Source organism: Procambarus clarkii, chromosome 41 (genome assembly GCF_040958095.1).
Source record: "Procambarus clarkii isolate CNS0578487 chromosome 41, FALCON_Pclarkii_2.0, whole genome shotgun sequence".
Lineage (NCBI taxonomy): Eukaryota > Metazoa > Arthropoda > Malacostraca > Decapoda > Cambaridae > Procambarus > Procambarus clarkii.
This window is the reverse complement of record NC_091190.1, coordinates 870,700-892,117: the sequence shown is the minus strand read 5'-3', so window position 1 is coordinate 892,117 and position 21,418 is coordinate 870,700. Positions and strand designations below refer to the sequence as shown.

At 50.0% G+C, this 21,418-nt stretch overlaps 1 protein-coding gene across 1 annotated transcript in view; it reads left to right on the top strand.

Moving 5' to 3' along the window:
* LOC138373053 (exportin-7-like) overlaps positions 1–21,418 on the top strand; it is a 174,123-nt gene that overhangs the window by 53,803 nt on the left and 98,902 nt on the right. The window contains exon 5 of the mRNA XM_069339073.1: positions 17,160–17,326. Coding sequence (XP_069195174.1) covers positions 17,160–17,326 — 167 coding nt within the window. The remainder of the gene's footprint in view (positions 1–17,159; positions 17,327–21,418) is intronic.

Sequence of the window (21,418 nt, the reverse complement as noted above, 5' to 3'; positions counted from 1 at the left end):
ATTTGAAACAAAGATTGTTATAATGGAGCAGCCTACCTGCCGAACACCGAACGAACCTTTTTCACATTTATTGTATATCAGACATTTCATTTCTTTTTTCCTACAAAAACGTCAATGCTTTGCAACATCTCAGGATTTCTTCAAATTCCTCCTATGCCGGGCAGGAATTGAGGACACAGCGGGCATTTCCCCTCTGGACCGCAACACTGATGCGCTGGAAGAGAAAACTTGCCACTCTAGGGTCTCTAGTGTCAATGAGCCCAGAACCAAGATCCTTAAGAAACCTTCTTGCGCTCTCTCCCCATGGGCCCATAGTATCAGATCCTATTGGAACGAAGTTGTACCGGTGATCTAATTCCCTGTACCTGGTTGACTTGTATCCCCTCTCTGTGTATCGCTGCGACTCCTGCTTGGCCGACAGAGAGGTTAATGTATGTGGTTGCCAGGGTGGATACGTAAGTATAGTCCCACGCCAACTGTCTGCCACCCTTCCAAGGGCGCAGTGTGATTTCGTCTGGTCGGCCGGCAAAGCTAACAGAGTCACGGTTCAATAGATTGTGGGGCTCTCTCTGCTGAACACTGGTCAGAGGTACGGCTCCTCTTAATGATGTCATTGACTTTGTCGTGCCTAGAGTGCCAACCGCCAGATTTTCCACAGTGCAGGTCATGCAGTCCATATTCGTCAGCATCTGCCTCGCTGCAAATACACCTATGAACAGTGGATAGGGGCAGCAAGGTGGAGAGCGACTGCAATACGGAGCTCCTGCGGATCAAGACGTGTGCCTGTCGCAGACATAGGGACTGCCAAGAGGAAGTCCCCTGCATGGGGAGCCTACACAGCTGTGAGGCGTGCACGATCACTAGGGGGTGTTGCTGCCTCCAGCAAAGCTGTGACTTCTTTGTCTACAATGGGGCTGTCCCAGCTGGATTATTTCTTTGCTTTTGGCATGGTTGGCCTGAGTGCTGGGTCTGCCATGGTACCCCATTTTGTGTCACCTTCCGTGTTGTGGGAGTCGTGTATCTCTGCAAAGTCATGCAGGTTGTCGGGTAGAATTTCCGTAACCAGGTCATCTGATGCTGAGGAGGAAGACAGGAAGGCTGGGACAGTAATTTGGGTGGTGGTTCGGACACCCAAGCCACCAATCCTGGCAGGAAGGGTGGCTTGATTCCACTGCCATTCGTTGAGGGAGAGGTTAAGAACTTTTTCTAGCATGGTCTTCAATAACAGGTCATACTCTTCAAGCTTTGGGCTGTTGTAGGATGGGGCGCACCTCAGAAAGTAGGTTAGCTTTGGAAGGGATAGACATTTAGTGAGGAGATATAAAGCATTGTGGGCATCGATGTCACCAATCCTGTCTTCCATCCTCCTGAGGTCTGTGATTTTCTTATCAAGGATCTCCTCAATGGCGTTAAACCCGAAGGGGGCTCCAAGGAGAATGCTGTTCTCAGCCCTAATGACATGGGCTCCAGGCAAGGCAGACATTATTCTACTTATGATGTCTGAGTTGGAGGAGACTACTTCACCCTTGGAAGGATTCAGGAAGAGACCCAGGCTTGCTTCTTGCTCCCTTATTTTTCTTATATCTTCCAAGAGGTGGTCTATGGTGCCAGCTATAGTGCCATCATCCAAAAACCAGATGTTGAACTCGCTGGACAGGCTTTCTGTGATTTCTTTTAAGACTAAGCAGAAAAGAAGAGGAGCTAGGGGGATCACCTTGCTGAACACCTTCACGTGATCTGATTTCGTGTTTGCCAAAGAGCAGTTTTGACTCGCCACTGTAGCACGATAGTATGAACGGGTAGAGGGGCTGGAAATGGCGATGTACAGCACAAAGCACTGCATCTCTTCTGACCATGTTGAAGGCATTCTTAAAGTTCAATTTGAGCAGGGCCTTTTCATCAGAAATGTTGGTGATGTATGCTCCTGCTGTATGAGCAGCCGCTTCACAGCCTTGGGGAATCTCAAATCCTAGCTGAATTAGTTTCAGCAATTCAGCCGCTTGCTGGCTGACAACCCTCGTAGCAGCCTTGGCAACCAGGCGTCGGAAAGTGTTGCCAACAGTGATTGGCCTGATTCCTTCGTCCTTCTTTATGAGAGCACTGAGTGAGGTGCCAAAAAAAAAAGGGGGCCTGATGACCTCAGGTATATCACCAGCCAGGCATGCATATATAGTGGTACCTCGGCTTACGAGCGCCCCTGGTTACGAGCAGGATTTGCTCAGAAAATTTGTATTGGGATACGAGGGTTGCCTCAGGTTACGAGTTTGTTGATACGCGTACGGGCCGACTGAGCGCGTGGTGGCACTGCGATCGCTGCTCAGTTTGCCAGTGCCTCACGCCCAGTGACTATTCTGCCCGAATTCTTTATGAGGATTTACAGTTTTCTGTGGGGAGCCCCTATGGCTACTTGGAGCTAATCGGGCTAATGTATGTTATATTAGACCGGGACATTAGCTAAGGAGTTCAGACCTACCAGGGACCAGCGCCAGAACCTGGCCCCTTCAGAGAGGTTTCAGGGAGCAATGGCACTGGAAAACCCTCTTGTGGTTGGGGTTTTACTTATCTGCCATCGACCGGGGTCAGGCACCCAGAAAGGTAGGTATGACAAAACAAACCCCACATGGTAAAAAACTAAAACAAAAAACCGAAGAGAGAGGTAGAAACTCCCTACAATCCCAAGCAAACAAGCAAACATCACACTTTACTGCCGCGCCGATCGTCCGCGCAGCCCTCCCCGCCCCGAGAGGGGGAGGGGGGAAGCCCCGGACCTACTGCGCCGGCTGCCAAGCTTCAGTTCGTAAGCTAATGTCAACCGGGATAGATGCTTCTCTGGCCTCAGTTTCCTAGGCGGTGTTTGCCTTGTGTGGCGTTCACTGCCGTGTGTTGTGTTGTATGGTAGCCATGAGTACTGCCCTTGCATAACAGGGTTATCTTCCCTGGGGTGTTCGGGAATCATTCCCATAGAGGTTCTTGCTGCTCGGCATTTGCCTCGCCCTTGGGGCCAGCTGGGGCTTGGGGCCTTAGTGAAATTCCAAGAAGCCAGTATGAGGCTATGTTTAGCACACCAATAAAGAGTTGATGACCCAGACAGCTTTTCTGTGGGGAGCCCCTACGGCTCCCTGGAGCTTATCGGGCTAATGTATGTTATGTTAGACCGGGACATTAGCTAAGGAGTTCAGACCTACCAGGGACCAGCGCCAGAACCTGGCCCCTTCAGAGAGGTTTCAGGGAGCAATGGCCCTGGAAAACCCCATATGGCTGGGGGTTTTCCTTATCTGCCATCGACCGGGGTTAGGCACCCAGAAAGGTAGGCGTAACAAAACAAACCCCACATGGTAAGAAACTACAACAAAAACCGAACAGAGAGGTAGAAAACTCCCTACAATCCCAAGGAAACAAGCAAACATCACACTTTACTGCCGCGCCGATCGTCCGCGCAGCCCTCCCCACCCCGGGAGGGGGAGGGGGGAGCCCCGGACCTACCGCGCCGGCTGCCTAGCTTCAGTTCGTTCGCTAATGTCAACCGGGATTGACGCTTCTCTGGCCTCAGTTTCCTAGGCGGTGTTTGCCTTGTGTGGCGTTCACTGCCGTGTGTTGTGGTGTGCGGTGGCCAGGAGTACTTCATCAGTGCCGGGGCTGCATGTGCTTAGTGGCTGACTTCCCTAAGCGCCCTGTGAGTACTGCCCTTGCGTAACAGGGTTATCTTCCCTGGGGCGTTCGGGAACCATTCCCGCAGAGGTTCTTGCTGCTCGGCATTTGCCTCGCCCTTGGGGCCAGCTGGGGCTTGGGGCCCTTGTTTGGCCCTGGGTAGGGATTGGTATTGTGCTGGTTAGGGCGTCAAGGTGTTGCGCAGCCTGCCACCTAAGCGGCGGCCGGTTTCTGTTGCCTCTGGAGACGGTGTACTTTTGCGGGGTTTTTCTTTTGTTTTTCATTTTCTTGCCTGGTGGGGGTCTGCCTAAGGTGGTTATAGTTCCACTGGTAGTGTTTGGCGGCCCTCTGCTAGGCCCCCGTGCTTGTACACGTCTCAGGGGTTTTCAGTGCTATAATCTACCCTCTTGTTATGTTTGGGTTTCTTAACCGGTTAGCAACACCTTGCCCGGGCTTCCCGTAGTTGTTACCCTACGGGCCCTGGAAACCCCTGTCTGGGCTCGGGGGACCATTGAATGTGTCTTCCGGGTTCCAACCCGTCTTGAACGGGATCGTTGGTTGCTGTTCCCTTGTCTCCGGGTGACAGTCGCCATTTTTACCTCCGTCATGCTGCCTGTTGGGTCACTGACACCTTGACCCGGAGTCTTGCGAGTGATTCTCTGCTTGTTCTCCAGTACTCTCCTGATGTTATTACTGTTCAGAGTACAGGCGGCATCCGTGTTGCAAGCTAGGTTAGGTTGCTGCAACATGCTAGGTTGGTTTCCCACTCGAATGCCCCGTGGCCGCCCCGTTTGGTTAGGTGCTGCTCGCCCCTTTCTCTCCATGTTCCCGGCTCCGGACCGTCTGCGGGTTTCGGGGTCGGGGCGGGGTTCAGTTGCGGCAGAGACTCGGGCGGTTTTCGGGGGATGCCCCGTTCGGGTTGGGGACGGAGGTTTGAGCCTGTGCCTCCTGCCAAGGCTTCTGGGTCTTACCAGCGGCCCTTTCTTGTTGCCTTTCCCATGGGCTCTTGCTTTTCTTTAAGGGCGGAGGGCTTGGAGGGCGGCTCTGCCCCGGGGCCTCTGTTGTTGGTTCCCGGGGCTGTGGGGGTTGCCTGCTAGCAGTTCTGGGGCGGTTTTGCCCCTTCAGGGGTTTTTCTGCTGTTGGGCGTCGTTTTTCGCCCTTCCAGTCTGCTAGCTTCCCACATTTGCTGGCGTGTTTTTGTGTATTAAGCGTCAGTCACAGCCCCTGCTGGCGGCCATTTTCGTCTGCCGGTTTCCCGGCGTGGCCACCAGGGCGGCGTTGCGGTTTGTTTACATGCGTCTGGGTGTGCGAGCGAGCGTCTCTGGTGAGTTTTCGAAAAATTTGCAGGGTTTTTGTTCTCCTGTTGTCGTTTCTTTGTTTTTCTGGTGTTTTCTTGCCGTTGCCTGTTCCTCTGGGAACGTTTGGGTGTTGATTTTGGGTCTGAGCCTCTGGGTTTAGGCTCAGTGCCCCTGGCTGGTATGCTTGCTCCCACACCTTGCCCCTCGGTTTTCGGTCTGTTGGGACCGTTTTCCCAGGGCGTTCTGCTGGGGTCTGTGCTTTGCCTTTTAGTGGTGTTCTCCGCCGGCAAATGTGGTGGTTTGGGCTCCCCCTGGTTCGATTCTGGGTTCCTTTGGGTTCCTTGGTTTCGTTCTGGAGGTTTCTTCCTCTTGGGCCCCCTTTTGTGGGTTCAGGGGACTTTGTTTCCTCGTGTGACCCGGTTCTGCCTTTTGGGGTTCCGGGGTCTTCCTGGCTTGGAGACTGAGCTTTTTGGGTCTTGCCACATGTTGTGGTTGTGCTGGGACTTTGTGGTTTTGCTGTCGAGGTGGGCCTTTTGATGCAGTTTTGTGCCTTCTTTGCCTGGCCGGCGTAGTGCTCTCTGCCACTAGTCGGCGGCTTGTGCTTTTACAATATATGTCCTCACCTAGTTGTGCTTGTGGGGGTTGAGCTCTGGCTCCTTGGTCCTGCCTCTCACCCGTCCGTCAACAGGTGTATCGGTTCCTGTGCCTCTTGGGCTCTGTCATGTCTACATGTGACATTGTATGGGGGTCAGCCTCGTTACTTGTGTGAGGAGTCGCCACATTACTTCTTAGTGCTTTCCCGTTCCCATTCTGACACTCAAAAAAAAAAAAAAAAAAAAAAAAAAAACTTTGATTCTATCTGTGGCTCTTTTGGGTACTCAGTTTCCACCTGTGTCCCCTAGTGCGTGTGCCCTTGTGTTACATAGCCTGTCCTTCTCAACCCTGTCGATTCCCTTGGGTATCTTGTATGTGGTGATCAGGTCTCCCCTCACTTCCTCTTCCAGCGAAGTGTGGTTTCATTCCCGTAGTCTCTCCTCATAACTTCGGTAGTGTACTTTTTCTTTCTGTAGGGGTTCTGTTCCCTTCTCTGTTGACTGGGCGCTGGGGGAGCAGCTTGCTCTGTTGCCTCTCGCTTGGTCCCGCTGTTGGTGGGCGCTTTGGGTTGTCTTCCGGCCTCTGCTGGCGTCGGAGGACGGCTTCTCCCCCTTGGGGGGGGTTCCGAGCTGGCGGGGTGGGCTTCTTCCCTGCGCTTCGTCATTTCCTCTTCGTGGGTGCGTGGGGCGTGGTCGATCCGCCCCATCCTTCTGGGCTTCCCATCTGCTCTTTGCAGTCATGAGCTTTTCCCGTCTGCTCTTTGCAGTCATGAGCTTTTCCAGTCTGCAGTTCTTCTGGACTACTTCCGTCTGCACCCTGGATCCTCTGCCCTGCTCGGAGGACTGTTGTCTCCTGTTCGGATTCTGTTAGGGCCGGGTGCATGGATGGTGGACCTGGACCTCCAGGTCACTTCTTGGCACGTTCCTCTCCAGTTTTTCTGGGGCTAGCACGGTTGGTAATTACCTATGTGTACTTAAGTGTAGTTACAGGATGAGAGCTACTCTCGTGGTGTCCCGTCTTCCCAGCACTCTTTGTCATATAATGCTTTGATTATAATTGTCATATTGTCATATAATGATTGTCATATGTCATAATATGTCTTAATATGATTGTCATACAATGCTTTGGTGGTGGGGCTTCAGGTTTGCTGTTTTTATTGCATTCCCTATTTTGTGAAGGGCACTTTGTATACTCTTTGCATCTTTACCGGATCTTAGTGCCCTGTCTGCGTCTGAGATTCGGTGTCTGGCCTACCTCGACGACTGGCTGGAGTGGGCTCCCAGTCAGTCCGCTTGTCTGCTCGCCAGGGGATGGTTCTTTCCAGATCGCTGGGTTTGGTTTCCTGGTGATCTGGAGGTTTTACCTTCTGTTTCCGTCCCGGGTTCGGACCTGGGCCTTGTTTCAGGCTCTTGGGCCCCTCATTGTCTTCCCTCCAGAAGTGTTACTGTGGCTGTGGTCCCGCCTTTGGCTGTTCAGGAGGGGGTCCCGGGTTGCTCAGCGGTTGCTTGGGCGGTTGTGCGGGAGTTTGCACTTCGGCGTGCTTGTCTGCCCGCGGAGTCGGGTTTGGCTCCGGCGTCGGTTGGTTCCTACGGAGACTCCACTTCCGCCTCTTGCATTCCTTGGGTTCCTCTGGGGATCTGATGTTGGTGCTGCGTCACCAGCTTCCTCTTTGGGGTTTTCGGGGTTCCGTGCCTTGGCAGCTCCCCGAGCCTTCGCTCGATGTGTTCACGGACGGGTCGTCTCTCGGCTGGGGCTTTGTGACCAGTGCTCACCAGGTCGGCCGAGGTTGATGGAGTCTGTCTGTCCGTCGGGCTCACAGCCCAGTTCAGGTGTTCATGGCTGTCTGGTTTGCGCTTCGGAGGGTTTGGGTCACTAGGTACTCTATCATTCAGCTCTGTTTGGACTGTTCTCTGGTGGTTCTTTCCGGAACCACAGGGGGTTTGGTTAACCGTGTGGTTCGTGTCCGGGGTGTGTCCTGCGTCCTGGTGGACAGCTGTCTCGGTTCATTCCTCTTCGTGGGTTGGCCAGTCGTCGCCGATTCGTTTTGTTGGCTCTGTTGGGCTTATGGACTCCTGGCCATGGACGTCTTCGGGTCGGCGTGGTCTAGGCGTCGCCCGTTTTGTGGCGCCCTTCCCACCTGCGAGGACTTCACGGTGGAGGCTTTAGGCAGGCTTGGTCGAGGTGGGGGGTACCTGTACCTCTTCTCCCGGTCCAGCTGTTGCTTCGGGTTCTGGCTCGGTTGCAGCCCATTCCCACGAGAACAGTCCTTATGGTTCCACGGTGGCCGGCCCGGCCTTCTTTTCAGACGCTGCTTGATAGGTGTCCGTACCCGGGGCGTTTTTCCTGAGGCTTCGCCTCTTTCAGCAGGCCGAATCGGTCCTGTCCGTGACTGGTTCAGCCTTCTCTTTGGCTCTTCGCGTCTGGTATTTTGACGCAGGTATCGCCATCTCTATGGTGTTCAGGTGGCTTTGTTGACGGTGTCCCACCTGCGAGCTTCGTCTTGGAGACTGTATGACGTTTATTACGTTTTCTCGCGTTTTGTTTCCCCTCCGGCCTGCTCATGAGTCGCCTGAGCCATCCTGGTCCTTGTTCAGGGTGCCTTCTTCTCTTCCCCTCAGTTTGTGGTAGCCCCTTCGGTTTCAGTTTCCTCCTCTTTGGTACTGGTGGTAGCTTTATTGGTGTGCAGCCTTTCTCTGTCCTGGCGACGGTCGAGACGGCTGCTTTCCGGAGGAGTTCTTGGGGTTTTGGTACTTGTTTGGTTTGGCCGGGGGGTGCGTCCTGTGTTGTCCAGTTGTGCTTTTTGCTGTTGCCGGCGTACCGTGCCTGGGGATGCGCTGTGGTTGATCCGGTTCCTTCGTTCCCTGTTTTCAGGGCTCGGGTCTCCCGGGTCGTCCGCAGTGTTTTCCTTCTTCCTGCGGTCTGTCTTTGCGCCCGTGCTGTTCAGACGTTTGCAGCAATTGCTGCTGTGTTGGTGACGTCTCGGGCTCATTTCGGGCGCAGGGAATTGTGGGTCGCACAGGTTTTTGGCCGCCCATCCATATGTGCGTCTGTTCTTGGGCGTTCTTGTTGCCTTGGGTCGCAGGTTTGCGACCGGTTGTCTTGGCTTTGCGTTGCAGAGTTTGTGGCGGCCGCCTCCCGGGTTAGCCCTTTCTTTTCCTTCTCTTTGGGTATGAAGCTCCAGGGAGCCGTAGGGGCTCCCCACAGAAAACCAGCGTTGAATGTAATGAAACGCCATTTTCTGGGTGAGCCCCGGAGGCTCCCTGGAAACCCTCCCTCCCACCGGTCGGCGGTTTTTTCGCGTTGGTTGAAGCTTAGCTTCCGAACTGGAGCTTGGCAGCCGGCGCGGTAGGTCCGGGGCTCCCCCCTCCCCCTCCCGGGGTGGGGAGGGCTGCGCGGACGATCGGCGCGGCAGTAAAGTGTGATGTTTGCTTGTTTGCTTGTTTCCTTGGGATTGTAGGGAGTTTTCTACCTCTCTGTTCGGTTTTTGTTGTAGTTTCTTACCATGTGGGGTTTGTTTTGTTACGCCTACCTTTCTGGGTGCCTAACCCCGGTCGATGGCAGATAAGGAAAACCCCCAGCCATATGGGGTTTTCCAGGGCCATTGCTCCCTGAAACCTCTCTGAAGGGGCCAGGTTCTGGCGCTGGTCCCTGGTAGGTCTGAACTCCTTAGCTAATGTCCCGGTCTAACATAACATACATTAGCCCGATAAGCTCCAGGGAGCCTCCGGGGCTCACCCAGAAAATGGCGTTTCATTACATTCAACGCTGGTTTTTTATGAATGACATCCAAGCTGCAGATAATATAACGGATATAACCACAAACTCGGAAGACTTTGAAAGAGAAATTGACAATATGCCTATGCACTCAGCTCCTGGGCCTGACTCATGGAATTCAATATTCATAAAGATATGTAAAGTAAAGGGGTACCTCAGTTTAAGAGTTTAATTCGTTCCTGGAGACAGCTCGTATTCTGAAAACTCGTATTCCGAAGCTAATTTCCCCATAAGAAATAAAGGGAAATGAATTAATCCGTTCCTGACTACCCCAAAAACCCCACATCAAACTAAATTTTTATACCTAATTCATCTAAATAAACCTACAAAACAATGTTCAAGTTATTACTTACCCTTGCTGAGGACTGCTGTTGGTGTATGGAAGATGTGAGGAGGGAGGAGGAGAGGTGGTACTGTTTGGAAGAGGAGTCTCCTTCCATTATCACATCAGGCAGTGAGGACTTCACTGGTATGCACTCTCTGGCACATTTTGCCTGCATACCACTAGGACTTGCTTGTTTTACTAAGAATCTGTCTAAAGACACTTGTTTTTCCCTACATTTTAACACTTGTCTGTAGTAAGACGTCACATTGTCATTTAAAAGGTCAATGCAACGGCCTGCTACAGCTTTATCTGGGTGAGTTTTTTCAACAAAACTTTGCAGTTCTTCCTATACTTCACACATTTTCTTAATCAAGAAGGGACATCCTCTACTGCCTCTACTCACAGCTATTTTCTTAGGTTGAACCTTATCAATGGCTTTCTTGAGACCCATATAGACAAAAATACACGTCACAGCTTCGTGTCGTCCATTGCAGATGACACAAAAGTCAGCATGAAAATTACCTCTGCTGAAGACATTGAAAAACTACAAGCAGATGTCAATAAAGTTTTCGATTGGGCAGCAGAAAATAACGATGTTTAACAGGGATAAATTTCAGATACTCAGGTACGGCAAAAATGAGGATCTGAAACATAATACAGGGTACAAAACACAATCGAATCTTCCCATAGTAGGAAAACAGCATGTCAAGGATTTGGGAATAATGATGTCCGACGATATACCGTTTAGGGAGCATAACCAAGCAAATATCGCGTCAGCCAGAAAAATGATCGGATGGATTACGAGAACTTTCAAATCCAGGGATCCCATCACAATGGTTGTACTCTTCAAGTCACCTGTGTTGTCCCGTCTCTCGAGTACTGCTCAGTACTCGCTTCCCCCTTCAGTGCAGGAGAGATTACTGAAATAGAGGGAATACAGAGAACATATACGGCACGCATAGACAAGATATAACACCTAAATTATTGGGATCGTCTCGAAGCTCTCCAAATGTACTCTAGAAAGGAGACGAGAGAGATACCAAATAATATACACATGGAAAATACTTGAGGGCCAGGTCCCAAATCTACACAGTAAAATAACAACGTACTGGAGTGAACGATATGGAAGAAAATGCAAGATTGAACCAGTGAAGAGCAGAGGTACCATAGGCACAATCAGAGAGCACTGTATAAACATCAGAGGTCCGCAGTTGTTCAACGTCCTCCCAGCGACTAAGAAATATTGCCGGAACAACTGTGGACATCTTCAAGAGAAAACTGGACTGTTTTCTAAGAGAAGTTCCGGATCAGCCAGGCTGTGGTGGGTATGTTGCCCTGCGGGCCGTTCCAAGCAACAGCCTGGTGGACCAAACTCTTAAAAGTCGAGCCTGGCCTCGGGCCGGGCTTGGGGAGTAGAAGAACTCCCAGAACCCCATCAAGCAGGTATCAAGCAGGGCCCTTGTTTGGCCCTGATTAGGGATTGGTATTGTGCTGGTTAGGGCGTCAAGATGTTGCACAGCCTTCCACCTAAGTGGCAACCGGTTCCAGTTGCCTCTGGAGACGGTGTACTTTTTCAGGGTTTTTCTGTTGTTTTTATTTTCAATTGCCTGGTGGGGGTCTGCCCAGTGTGGCTATAGTTCCACTGGTAGTGTTTGGCGGCCCTCTGGCCTTGTGATTGTACTCGTCTCAGGTGTTTTCAGTGCTATCCCCTAGCGGTTTAACAACACCTTGCCCAGGCTTCCCGTAGCAGTCAGCCTACGGGCCCTGGATACCCCTCTCTGGGCTCGGGGGACCATTGAATGTGTCTTCCGGGTTCCAACCCGTCTTGTACGGGATCGTTGGTTGCTGTGCCCTTGTCTCTGGGTGACAGTCGCCACTTTTACCTCCATCATGCTGCCTGTTGGGTCACTGACACCTTGACCCGGAGTCTTGCGAGAGATTTTCTCTGCTTTGCCTTTCTGTCGTGTATCTCCGCCGGCAAAATGTGGTAGTTTGGCCTCCCCCTGGTTCGATTCTGGGTTCCTTTGGGTTCTTTGGTTTCGTTCCGGAGGTTTCTTCCTTTTGGGCCCCTTTGTGGGTTCAGGGGGCTTTGTTTCCTCATGTGTGACCCGGTTTCTGCCTTCTGGAGTTCCAGGGTCTTCCTGGCTTGCAGACTGATCTTTTTGGGTCTTGGCACGTGTTGTGGTCGTGCAGGGACTTTGAGGATTTGTTGTCGAGGTGGGCCTTTTGATGCAGTTTTGTGCCTTCTTTGTCTGGCCGGCGTGTGCTCTGCCCACTGGTCGGCGGCTTGAAATTTTCTTTTCAAGTGTATGTGTGTGTATGTACGCATGTACATGTGTACACTGTGTGTGCACATGTGTATGTGCTTACACACGTGTGTGTCACATACCTTGTGTGTATGTGTATGTGTATATACATGATATGTATATATGTGTATGTGTACTTTTTCTTTCGGAAGGGGCTCTGGTCCCTTCTCTGTTGACGGGGCGCTGGGGGACCAGCTTGCTCTGTTGATTCTCGTATGGTCCTGCTGTTGGTGGGCGCTTTTGGTCGTCTAACAGCCTCTGGTGGCGGCGGTGGATGGCTTCTCCCCATTTGGGGGGTTCAGAGCTGGCGGGGTGGGCTTCTTCCCCTGCGCTTCGTCATGTCATCTTGGTGGGTGCGTTGGGCGTGGTCGATCCGCCCCATCCTTCTGGGGTTCCCGTCTGCTCTTTGCAGACATGGGCCTTTGAATCTGCGGTTCTTCTGCGCCCTGGTTTCTATGCCCTCCTCGGAGGGCTGTCGTCTCCTGTCCGGCTTCTGTTGCGGCCGGGTGCCTGGATGGTGGCCCTAGACTTCCAGGTCAATTATTGGCAATTGGTGTATTTTTGCATCTTTACCGGATCTTGGTGCCCTGTCTGAGTCTGCTTGAGATTCGGTGTCTGGCCTACCTCGAAGACTGGCTGGTGAGGGCTCCCAGTTGGTCCGCTTGTCTGCTCGCCAGGATGTGTGGTTCTTTCCAGATCGCCTGGTTTGGTTTCCTGGTGATCTGGAGGCCATTCCATCTGTTTCCGTCCTGGGTTCGGACCTGGGCCTTGATTAGGGCTATTTGGCCACTCCTTGTCTTTCTCTTCAGAAGTGTTACTGCGGCTGTGGTCCCGCCTTCGGCTGTGCATGAGGGGGTCCCGGGTTGCTCGAGCGGTTGTGCGGGAATCTGAACTTTGATGTGCTGGTCTGCCCGCGGGGTCGGGTTTGGCTTCGGCGTCTGTTTGGTTCCTTCGGAGACTCCCCTTCCGCCTCTTGCAATCATTGGGGTCGTTCCTCTGGGGAACTTGTGTTGGTGCTGCGTCACCAGCTTCCTCTTTTGGGTTTTCGGGGTTCCGTGCCTTGGCACCTCCCCGAGCCTTCGCTCGATGTGTTCACGGACGGGTCATTTCTCGGCTGGGGCTTTGTGACCATTGCTCACCAGGTCGGCTGGGGATGGTGGAGTCTGTCCGTCCGTTGGGCTCACAGCACAGTTCGGGAGTTTGTGGCTGTCTGGTTTGCGCTTCGGAGGGTTTGGGTCACTCGGTGCTCTACCATTCAGCTCCATTCGGACTGTTCTCTGGCGGTTCTTGCCGGAACCACAGGGTTTCTCTTAGGTGTTTGACCTTTGGGGTTGGTTCCTTGGAGTGGCTTGTTTGCTGGATTCTCGGGGTTTGGCTAACCGTGAGTTTCATGTCCGGGGTGTGTCCTGCGTCCTGGCGGACAACTGTCTCGGTTCATTCCTCTGTTTGCGGATTGGCCAGTTGTTGCCGACTCGGCCGACTCGTTTCGTTGGCTCTGCTGGACGTATGGTCTCCTCGCCATGGACATTCTTCGAGTCGGCGTGGTCTAGGCGTTGCCCATTTTATGTGGCGCCCTTACCCGCCTGTGAGGCGTTTACGTTGGATGCTTTTCGGCAGGACTGGTCGAGGTAGGGGTACCTGTTCCTTTTCTCCCGGTCCAGCTGTTGCTTCGGGTTCTGGCTCGGTTGCAGCCCATTCCCTCGAGAGCAGTTCTTATGGTTCCTTGGTGGCCGGCCCAGCTTCTTTTCAGACGCTGCTTGATAGGTGTCCGAACCCGGGGCGTTTTCCCGCGGCTCCGCCTCTTTCGGCAGGTCGGATCGGTCCTGTACGTGACTGGTTCGGCCTTCTCCTCGGCTCTTCGCATCTGGTATTTTGACATGGGTATCACCATCTCTGTGGTGTTCAGCTTGCCTTGTTGATGGTGACCCACCTGCGAGCTTCGTCTTGGCGACAGTATGATGTTCCTGGTGTTTCTATGCACTTTTTCTTGCTCTTTGTACGTTGTCTTCTCTTTCGCATCGGGTTGTCTTGTCTTTTCTTGGGTTTTTCTGGACTACAGTTATTTGATGTTTTCTTACTGTTGCCTCATTTTATGCGGCGCTGGCGGAGCCGCTCCAGCTTGCGTTCGGGGTGGACGTCACATCTGCCCCGTTTCGTACGTTTTCTCGTGTTTTGTTTCACCTCCGGCCTACTCATGCGTCGCCTGCGCCGTCCTGGTCCTTAATCAGGGTGCCATCTTCTTCTCCTCAGGTTGTGGTAGCCCCTTCGGTTCAGGTTTCTGCTCCTTGGTACTGGCTGTAGATTTGTACGTGTGCAGCCATTCTCCGTCCTGGCGACGGTCGAGACGGCTGGTTTCCGGAGGGGGTTCTTGGGGTATTGGTGCTTGATTGGTTTGGCCGGGGGGTGCGTCCTGTGTTGTCCGGTTGTGCTTTTTGCTGTTGCCGGCGTACCGTGTCTGGGGATGCGCTGTGGTTGATCCGGGTCCTTCGTTCCCTGTTTTCAGGGCTCGGGTCTCCCGGGTCGTCCGCAGTGTTTTCCTTCTTCCAGCCTGCGGTCTGTCTTTGCGCCCGTGCTGTTCAGACGTTTGCAGCTTTTGCTGCTGTGTTGGTGACGTCTCGGGCTCATTTCGGGCACAGGGATTTGTGGGTCGCACAGGTTTTTGGCCGCCCATCCATATGTGCGTCTGTTCTTGGGCGTTCTTGTTGCCTTGGGTCGCAGGTTTGCGACCGGTTGTCTTGGCTTTGCGTTGCAGAGTTTGTGGCGGCCGCCTCCCGGGCTAGCCCTTTCTTTTCCTTCTCTTTGGGTATGAAGCTCCAGGGAGCCGTAGGGGCTCCCCACAGAAAACCAGCGTTGAATGTAATGAAACGCCATTTTCTGGGTGAGCCCCGGAGGCTCCCTGGAAACCCTCCCTCCCACCGGTCGGCGTTTTTTTTCGCGTTGGTTGAAGCTTAGCTTCCGAACTGGAGCTTGGCAGCCGGCGCGGTAGGTCCGGGGCTCCCCCCTCCCCCTCCCGGGGTGGGGAGGGCTGCGCGGACGATCAGCGCGGCAGTAAAGTGTGATGTTTGCTTGTTTGCTAGTTTCCTTGGGATTGTAGAGAGTTTTCTACCTCTCTGTTCGGTTTTTGTTGTAGTTTCTTACCATGTGGGGTTTGTTTTGTTACGCCTACCTTTCTGGGTGCCTAACCCCGGTCGATGGCAGATAAGGAAAACCCCCAACCATATGGGGTTTTCCAGGGCCATTGCTCCCTGAAACCTCTCTGAAGGGGCCAGGTTCTGGCGCTGGTCCCTGGTAGGTCTGAACTCCTTAGCTAATGTCCCGGTCTAACATAACATACATTAGCCCGATAAGCTCCAGGGAGCCTCCAGGGCTCACCCAGAAAATGGTGTTTCATTACATTCAACGCTGGTTTTTTTGCAGTAATATTATTCAATGGAGTGAATTGTGATATATTTATATAATAAAATGTGTGAACCATCGCTGTACTCAAAATTATGGTGTGCATATTAGTGATTCAATTAAGTTGTTCATTGAGGTGAATGAGAAGCGTCGCCAGATATGTGGCTTTATTGATCGAATAATTACAGTACAGTTACATCCTGCAATAACACAAGCCATTAATACACTCTACTTAAAACACAGTTTAAGCACTGTCTATTCACTATAACAATAAGCCAACTGCACATGTCTATAGCTAGAATATACAGAAATTAAACTAGAAGTTAACATTACACAAACCTGTACACAAGCACAACACAGCTGATCTGACGATACAAACAAGTCAAGCGAGCATCCAAACAAAACAGTCAAGCGAGCATCCATCCGGTACGATAATATATAACACTTTTACTACATTCAAAAAACAATAAACAAATAGTTTTGCTGTTATTACACTATATACACACAGGTTATATATAAGTATCTGCATGTTTTGTTCACCATAACGAACTACTAAGTTGGTATTGTGAGTCAAAAAGCAACGAGGAGTGACCGCCACACACCAGCCAGCCACTCGCTGCCACTCCCTCCCTCAACAACACCTCACTCGCCCTCATTCTCCTCCCACAATACTGTTTTTGCCTTTATTCACTATACACAGACGTTATATATAAGTATTTACATGTATTGTTCACCATAACTGTACATCTAAGCTTGTATGGTGAGTAAAGGCACAAAGACGTAGCTTCTCACACAGTCAGCTGGTGGTGGCCGCCCTCAAGGCCAGACGTGCTAATATTTCTCCTCTAACAATATTGTTTGTGGTGTTATTACACTATATACACACATTATATATAAGTATCTACCTATTTTATTCACCATACCTGTACAAATAAGCTGGTATGGTGCCCAAAGACCATAGTGGCCACCAGTAAACAACATGACAAGTCGTGCAGACGACGCATCTCCCTCACCAAAATGGCGGCTCCCAACCTACTCCTCTTGCTGTTATTACACTCTATACACACGTTATATATAAGTATCTACATTTGTGTTCACCATAGCGAACCACTAAGCTGGTATGGTGAGTGCAGTCAATAAGTGGTGGCCACACACAATCAGAAGACGACGCCACAACCCTCCCTCCCACAGCATTACTCCTCCCTCCATGGAGCACAGCACTAAATATCACCAGAATCCTACTATTATCAGAATCCTGGTCAGTTTTATCACAGTCAGGGGGTCTTCTATAATACTATCATCGCTAAATAATAGCAGTATCATGTATATTTTGACATTTGTAGGCGATGCTGTGGTCAAAAGCTGAACAGTGGTGCTGTGAGCTCGTGCTGCGTGTGCCAGCCTTAGTGGCTTGTTCAATACTGATGCTCTACCACCCAAGAATGTTGGCCTGGATTTTTTTTCTAGTGGCATCTGGCAACTATCGGTCGTGGCTGTACTATAGCTGCCCCTATCCCAGGCAGGGTGTTTAAATTATAGCACTAGACATGAAATCATATATATATATATATTTATATGATGTGCGCGGTTTCAGTTTTGTCACTGAAATCATATATATGTGATTTGCGCGGTTTAAGGGTTAACTTGATTTAGTAGTAGAGTACCCAACTGGCAATGCTGGGGTTATATGTTCGTGCCCACTTCACAGCCCTGGTGGATTTTCTCATTGATATATATGTAACGTTGATGTGTGATTTCTGTGTGTTTATTAATGTAATTAACAGTAAATAATATTTAGTTTTGTTTGTATAATTTCAGCTCTAAACTGCCTGACTTACAGTTTTTATGAGACGGTTGATGAAAGCCGTGATGATCTGGACACAGTTCATATTCCTACATCATGGAGACTGACATTTCTGGATGTGTCTACAGTTCAGCTGTTTTTTAATTTATATGAATTGGTTCCTGCATCACTGTCGCTCATGGTAAGGTTTTACATTTTGTTTTAAGTTGTGATCAAGCTTATTAATCCATCCAATTTGAACACTTTTGCCCACGAACGACGCAGCATTGCGTCGTCGTTTTATTAGATGGAATTCCACGAATGACGCAGCATTGCATCGTTTTCGGCGGCAAATTGGAGGCAGCTTTGGGAGGGGCGCGCTGCGGTTTTGGACATTATATGCATATACTCTTGTAGGGCATTTCTTTGCAAACACAATGATACCAAAATGAAAGACCTAAGACCAGAATTGAGGTAAGAAAGTTGAAAAGAGAATACCATTTTATTGCTCTTTATTAGCACTCACTGGGGTAACACTCCGTCACTTTCTCTGTTTGCTGAGGGTGGTACGCCTGGCTTTTGGACTTTATATATATGCATATAATCCTGTAGGAAATTCTATTGCAAACACACTGATACCAAAATGAAAGACCTAGGTCGAGAATTTAGATGCCCAAAGTGAAGAGAGTGTACACATTTTGTTGCACTTGTGCGCACCCGGGTAACACGCTCTCACTTTCTCGCTGGGCTTTTGGGCTTCATATGCATTTAGTTCTGTAGAGAATTCTATTGCAAACACATTGATATCAATTTGAAAAACCTAGGACGAGAATTGAGATGACAAAGTAGAAAAGAGTATACACTTTTCAGTATTACCGTGCTCTCTAATGTAAGGAGAGGAGCCTTGGGGGTGGCGCCCCCTGTGGCACAGCGCTCTCTTTCTGGTAACCTTGGCCCACTTTCATCTTATTTGCGGGACATTATATGTATATACTCCTGTAGAGATTTTCATTGCGAACACAGTGATACCAAAATGAAAGACCTAGGCCCAGAATTGAGGTAACAAAGTTGAAAGGAGTATACCATTTTATTGCTCTTGATTAGCCCTCACGGAGGTAATGCACTGTCACTTTCTCTGTTTGCTGTGGGTGGTATGCCGGGCTTTTAGAGTTTAGATGCATTTACGCCTCTAGAGAATTCTATTGCAAATACAATGATACCAAAATGAAAGACCTAGGATGAGAATTGAGGTGACCAAAGTGAACAGAATGTGCACATTTTATTGCTCTTGCGTGATCCTGGGTAACTTGCTCTCACTTTCTCTGTTTGCTGCGGGTGGTAAGCCGGGCTTTTGGAGTTTATATGCATTTACACCTCTAGAGAATTCTATTGCGAACACATTGATACCAAATTTAATATCTTAGGACGAAAATTGAGGTGACAAAGTTGAAAAGAATATACACTTTTCAGAATTACTGCGCGCTCCCTCGCCCTCCTGGTTAACGCCCATCCCCACCTGGAGTAGTGTGGCGCTTGCGGGCCCAAAGTGCGAAAGTGTTAAATTGGCTAAAAATTGCGTAGTGGATATCACAGCACAGAACGTAAACTTGTTGCACTTGTTTATTGTATACAGTAGTAGAAGGGGTATTTGGCTGTGCCCAGGTGTCTGTTCCCCCTCCCCTCTCCAACCCTGACTCCCTCTTTCCCTCTCCCATCCTGACTCCCTCTTTCCCTCTCCCATCCTGACTCCCTCTTTCCCTCTCCCATCCTGACTCCCTCTTTTCCTCTCCCATCCTGACTCCCTCTTTCCCTCTCCCATCCTGACTCCCTCTTTCCCTCTCCCATCCTGACTCCCTCTTTCCCTCTCCCATCCTGACTCCCTCTTTCCCTCTCCCATCCTGACTCCCTCTTTCCCTCTCCCATCCTGACTCCCTCTTTCCCTCTCCCATCCTGACTCCCTCTTTCCCTCTCCCATCCTGACTCCCTCTTTCCCTCTCCCATCCTGACTCCCTCTTTCCCTCTCCCATCCTGACTCCCTCTTTCCCTCTCCCATCCTGTCTCCCTCTTTCCCTCTCCCACCCTGACTCCTGCTTGATACCTGGTTGATGGGGTTCTGGGAGTTCTTCTGGCTCCCCAAGCCCAGCCTGAGGCCAGGCTTGACTTGTGAGAGTTTGGTCCACCAGACTGTTGCTTGCAGCGGCCCGCAGGCCCACATATCCTCCACAACCAGGCTGGTCCGGCACTCCTTGGAGGAAACTATCTAGTTTCCTCTTGAAGATGTCCACGGTTGTTCCGGCAGTATTTCTTATGCTCGCTGGGAGTATGTTGAACAACCGTGGACCTCTGATGTTTATACATTCTGCATTTTCTTCTGTATCGTTCACTCCAGTATGTTGTTATTTTACTAAGTAGATTTGGGACCTGGCCCTCCAGTATTTTCCACATACCAGTATGTGTTGTTTGATATTTCTCCCGACGTCTTTCTAGCGAGTACATTCGGAGAGCTTTGAGACGATCTCAATAATTTAGATGCTTTATCTCGTTTATGTATCCCGTATATGTTCTCTGTACTCCCTCTATTTCAGCAATCTCTCCTGCTCTGAAGGGGGAAGTGGGTACTGAGCAGTACTCAAGACGGGACAACACAAGTGATTTGAAGAGTACATCCGTTGTGGATCCCTGGATTTGAAAGTTCTTGTAATCCATCCTATCATTTTCCTGGCTGCTGCAATATTTGCTTGGTTATGCTCCCTAAAATTTAGGTCATCAGACATCATTATTCCCAAATCCTTTACATGTTGCTTTCCTACTATGGGTAAATTTGATTGCTTTTGTATCCTGTATTATGTTTAAGGTTCTCATTTTTACTGTATCTGAGTACCTGGAATTTATCACTGTTAAACATCATGTTATTTTCTGCTGCCCAGTCAAAAAGCTTTATTAAACACTTTATGCGGATCAGGACATTACCTGGAGTCCTGTTTGCCTAACCGCTTCCGCAATGTGGACATAAAATGATGTCCTCAAAAAAATATTTGTATAAAATTCAATTTTAATCCGATTTACTTTGGGTTTTTTCAAACTGCGCACCATGAGGCTCTCTTTCTCACCACCAGGCTGCATGGTACAATAAGTTCATGAAAGGTGTGGACCCACTTCGATCAAATGGTATTACCATTTTACCAGGAAAACTCACAAGTGGACCAAAAAGATAACGTTTATTTCCTGCAAATGGCTTTGCATAATGCCTTTGTTTTGTACAAATACAACATAACTGATCCAAAAAAAGCTAACATTGCTACAGTTCCACGAGGTGGCAATTTGGGCCCTATTGCTCTGGGATCCGGAAGATTGGCCTCAAATAGCAACAGTATCTCAACACTTGCGGCACGCTCCAGACATAAATGATGACACAGATCCTGCCTATGCTGACGCCATGCAAACTCCTAGACCATCTGGTGTGAGGCGGCCTTTGTTCACTTCAACACCTCAAGCTGAAGCAGCAACCGAATCAGAACCCGAGATGTCTGGCACACAGCCATTTGACGAGACGGTTTTGTCAGATGACTCTGACTCAAATGTTGAACCTCCAGCGATTCAGTTGATTCTGAAAATCGCATGAACTACAAACTGAAACGAGTATTTTGATACCAGAATGAACACTGTATCACATAAACTGCCGTAAGTAGACTCGAACCTTCGTAGATTTTTTTTTGGGTGTAGCGTGTGTGTGCATGATTGTCCCAAACGGGTTGCAGGTGGGTGACTTTAGCCGTTTATACTGGTAATGCTTCCCCCATATCATGTATTATTATATGCATATGTCTGTTTAGGGTATTTTATTCCGATCAATGTACAACCAAAAATAACTGTGTGCAACAAGTATAAACTTGACAAACATAACAACAGTAAAAACATTTCGTGTGTGTTTGACGCTCACTGATATGTTCCAGCGTTGTTTTATATTTGGTGCTATCCTATCTTACCCTTTGTTGATCTTTTTTACCTACGGGCTCATAGAACATTCTATTGCGAACACATTGGCACAAAAATGAATGACGTATATAGAATAATAATGTCAGGACAGTGAAATAAGTATAAACTTTCAAAGCGCCATATCGCACATGTGTCGTTGCGTCACCGATACCAGGTAACAGTTCCGCCACTTCCCACACTCTTGCGGGTGGGCCGCGACCATTATTCTATGTTTATATTCATATCACCGTGTTAGGAATTTCATTGCGAGTCCATTGATACCAAAATTAACGCTGTAGGACAAGTGTGGAGGTGATAA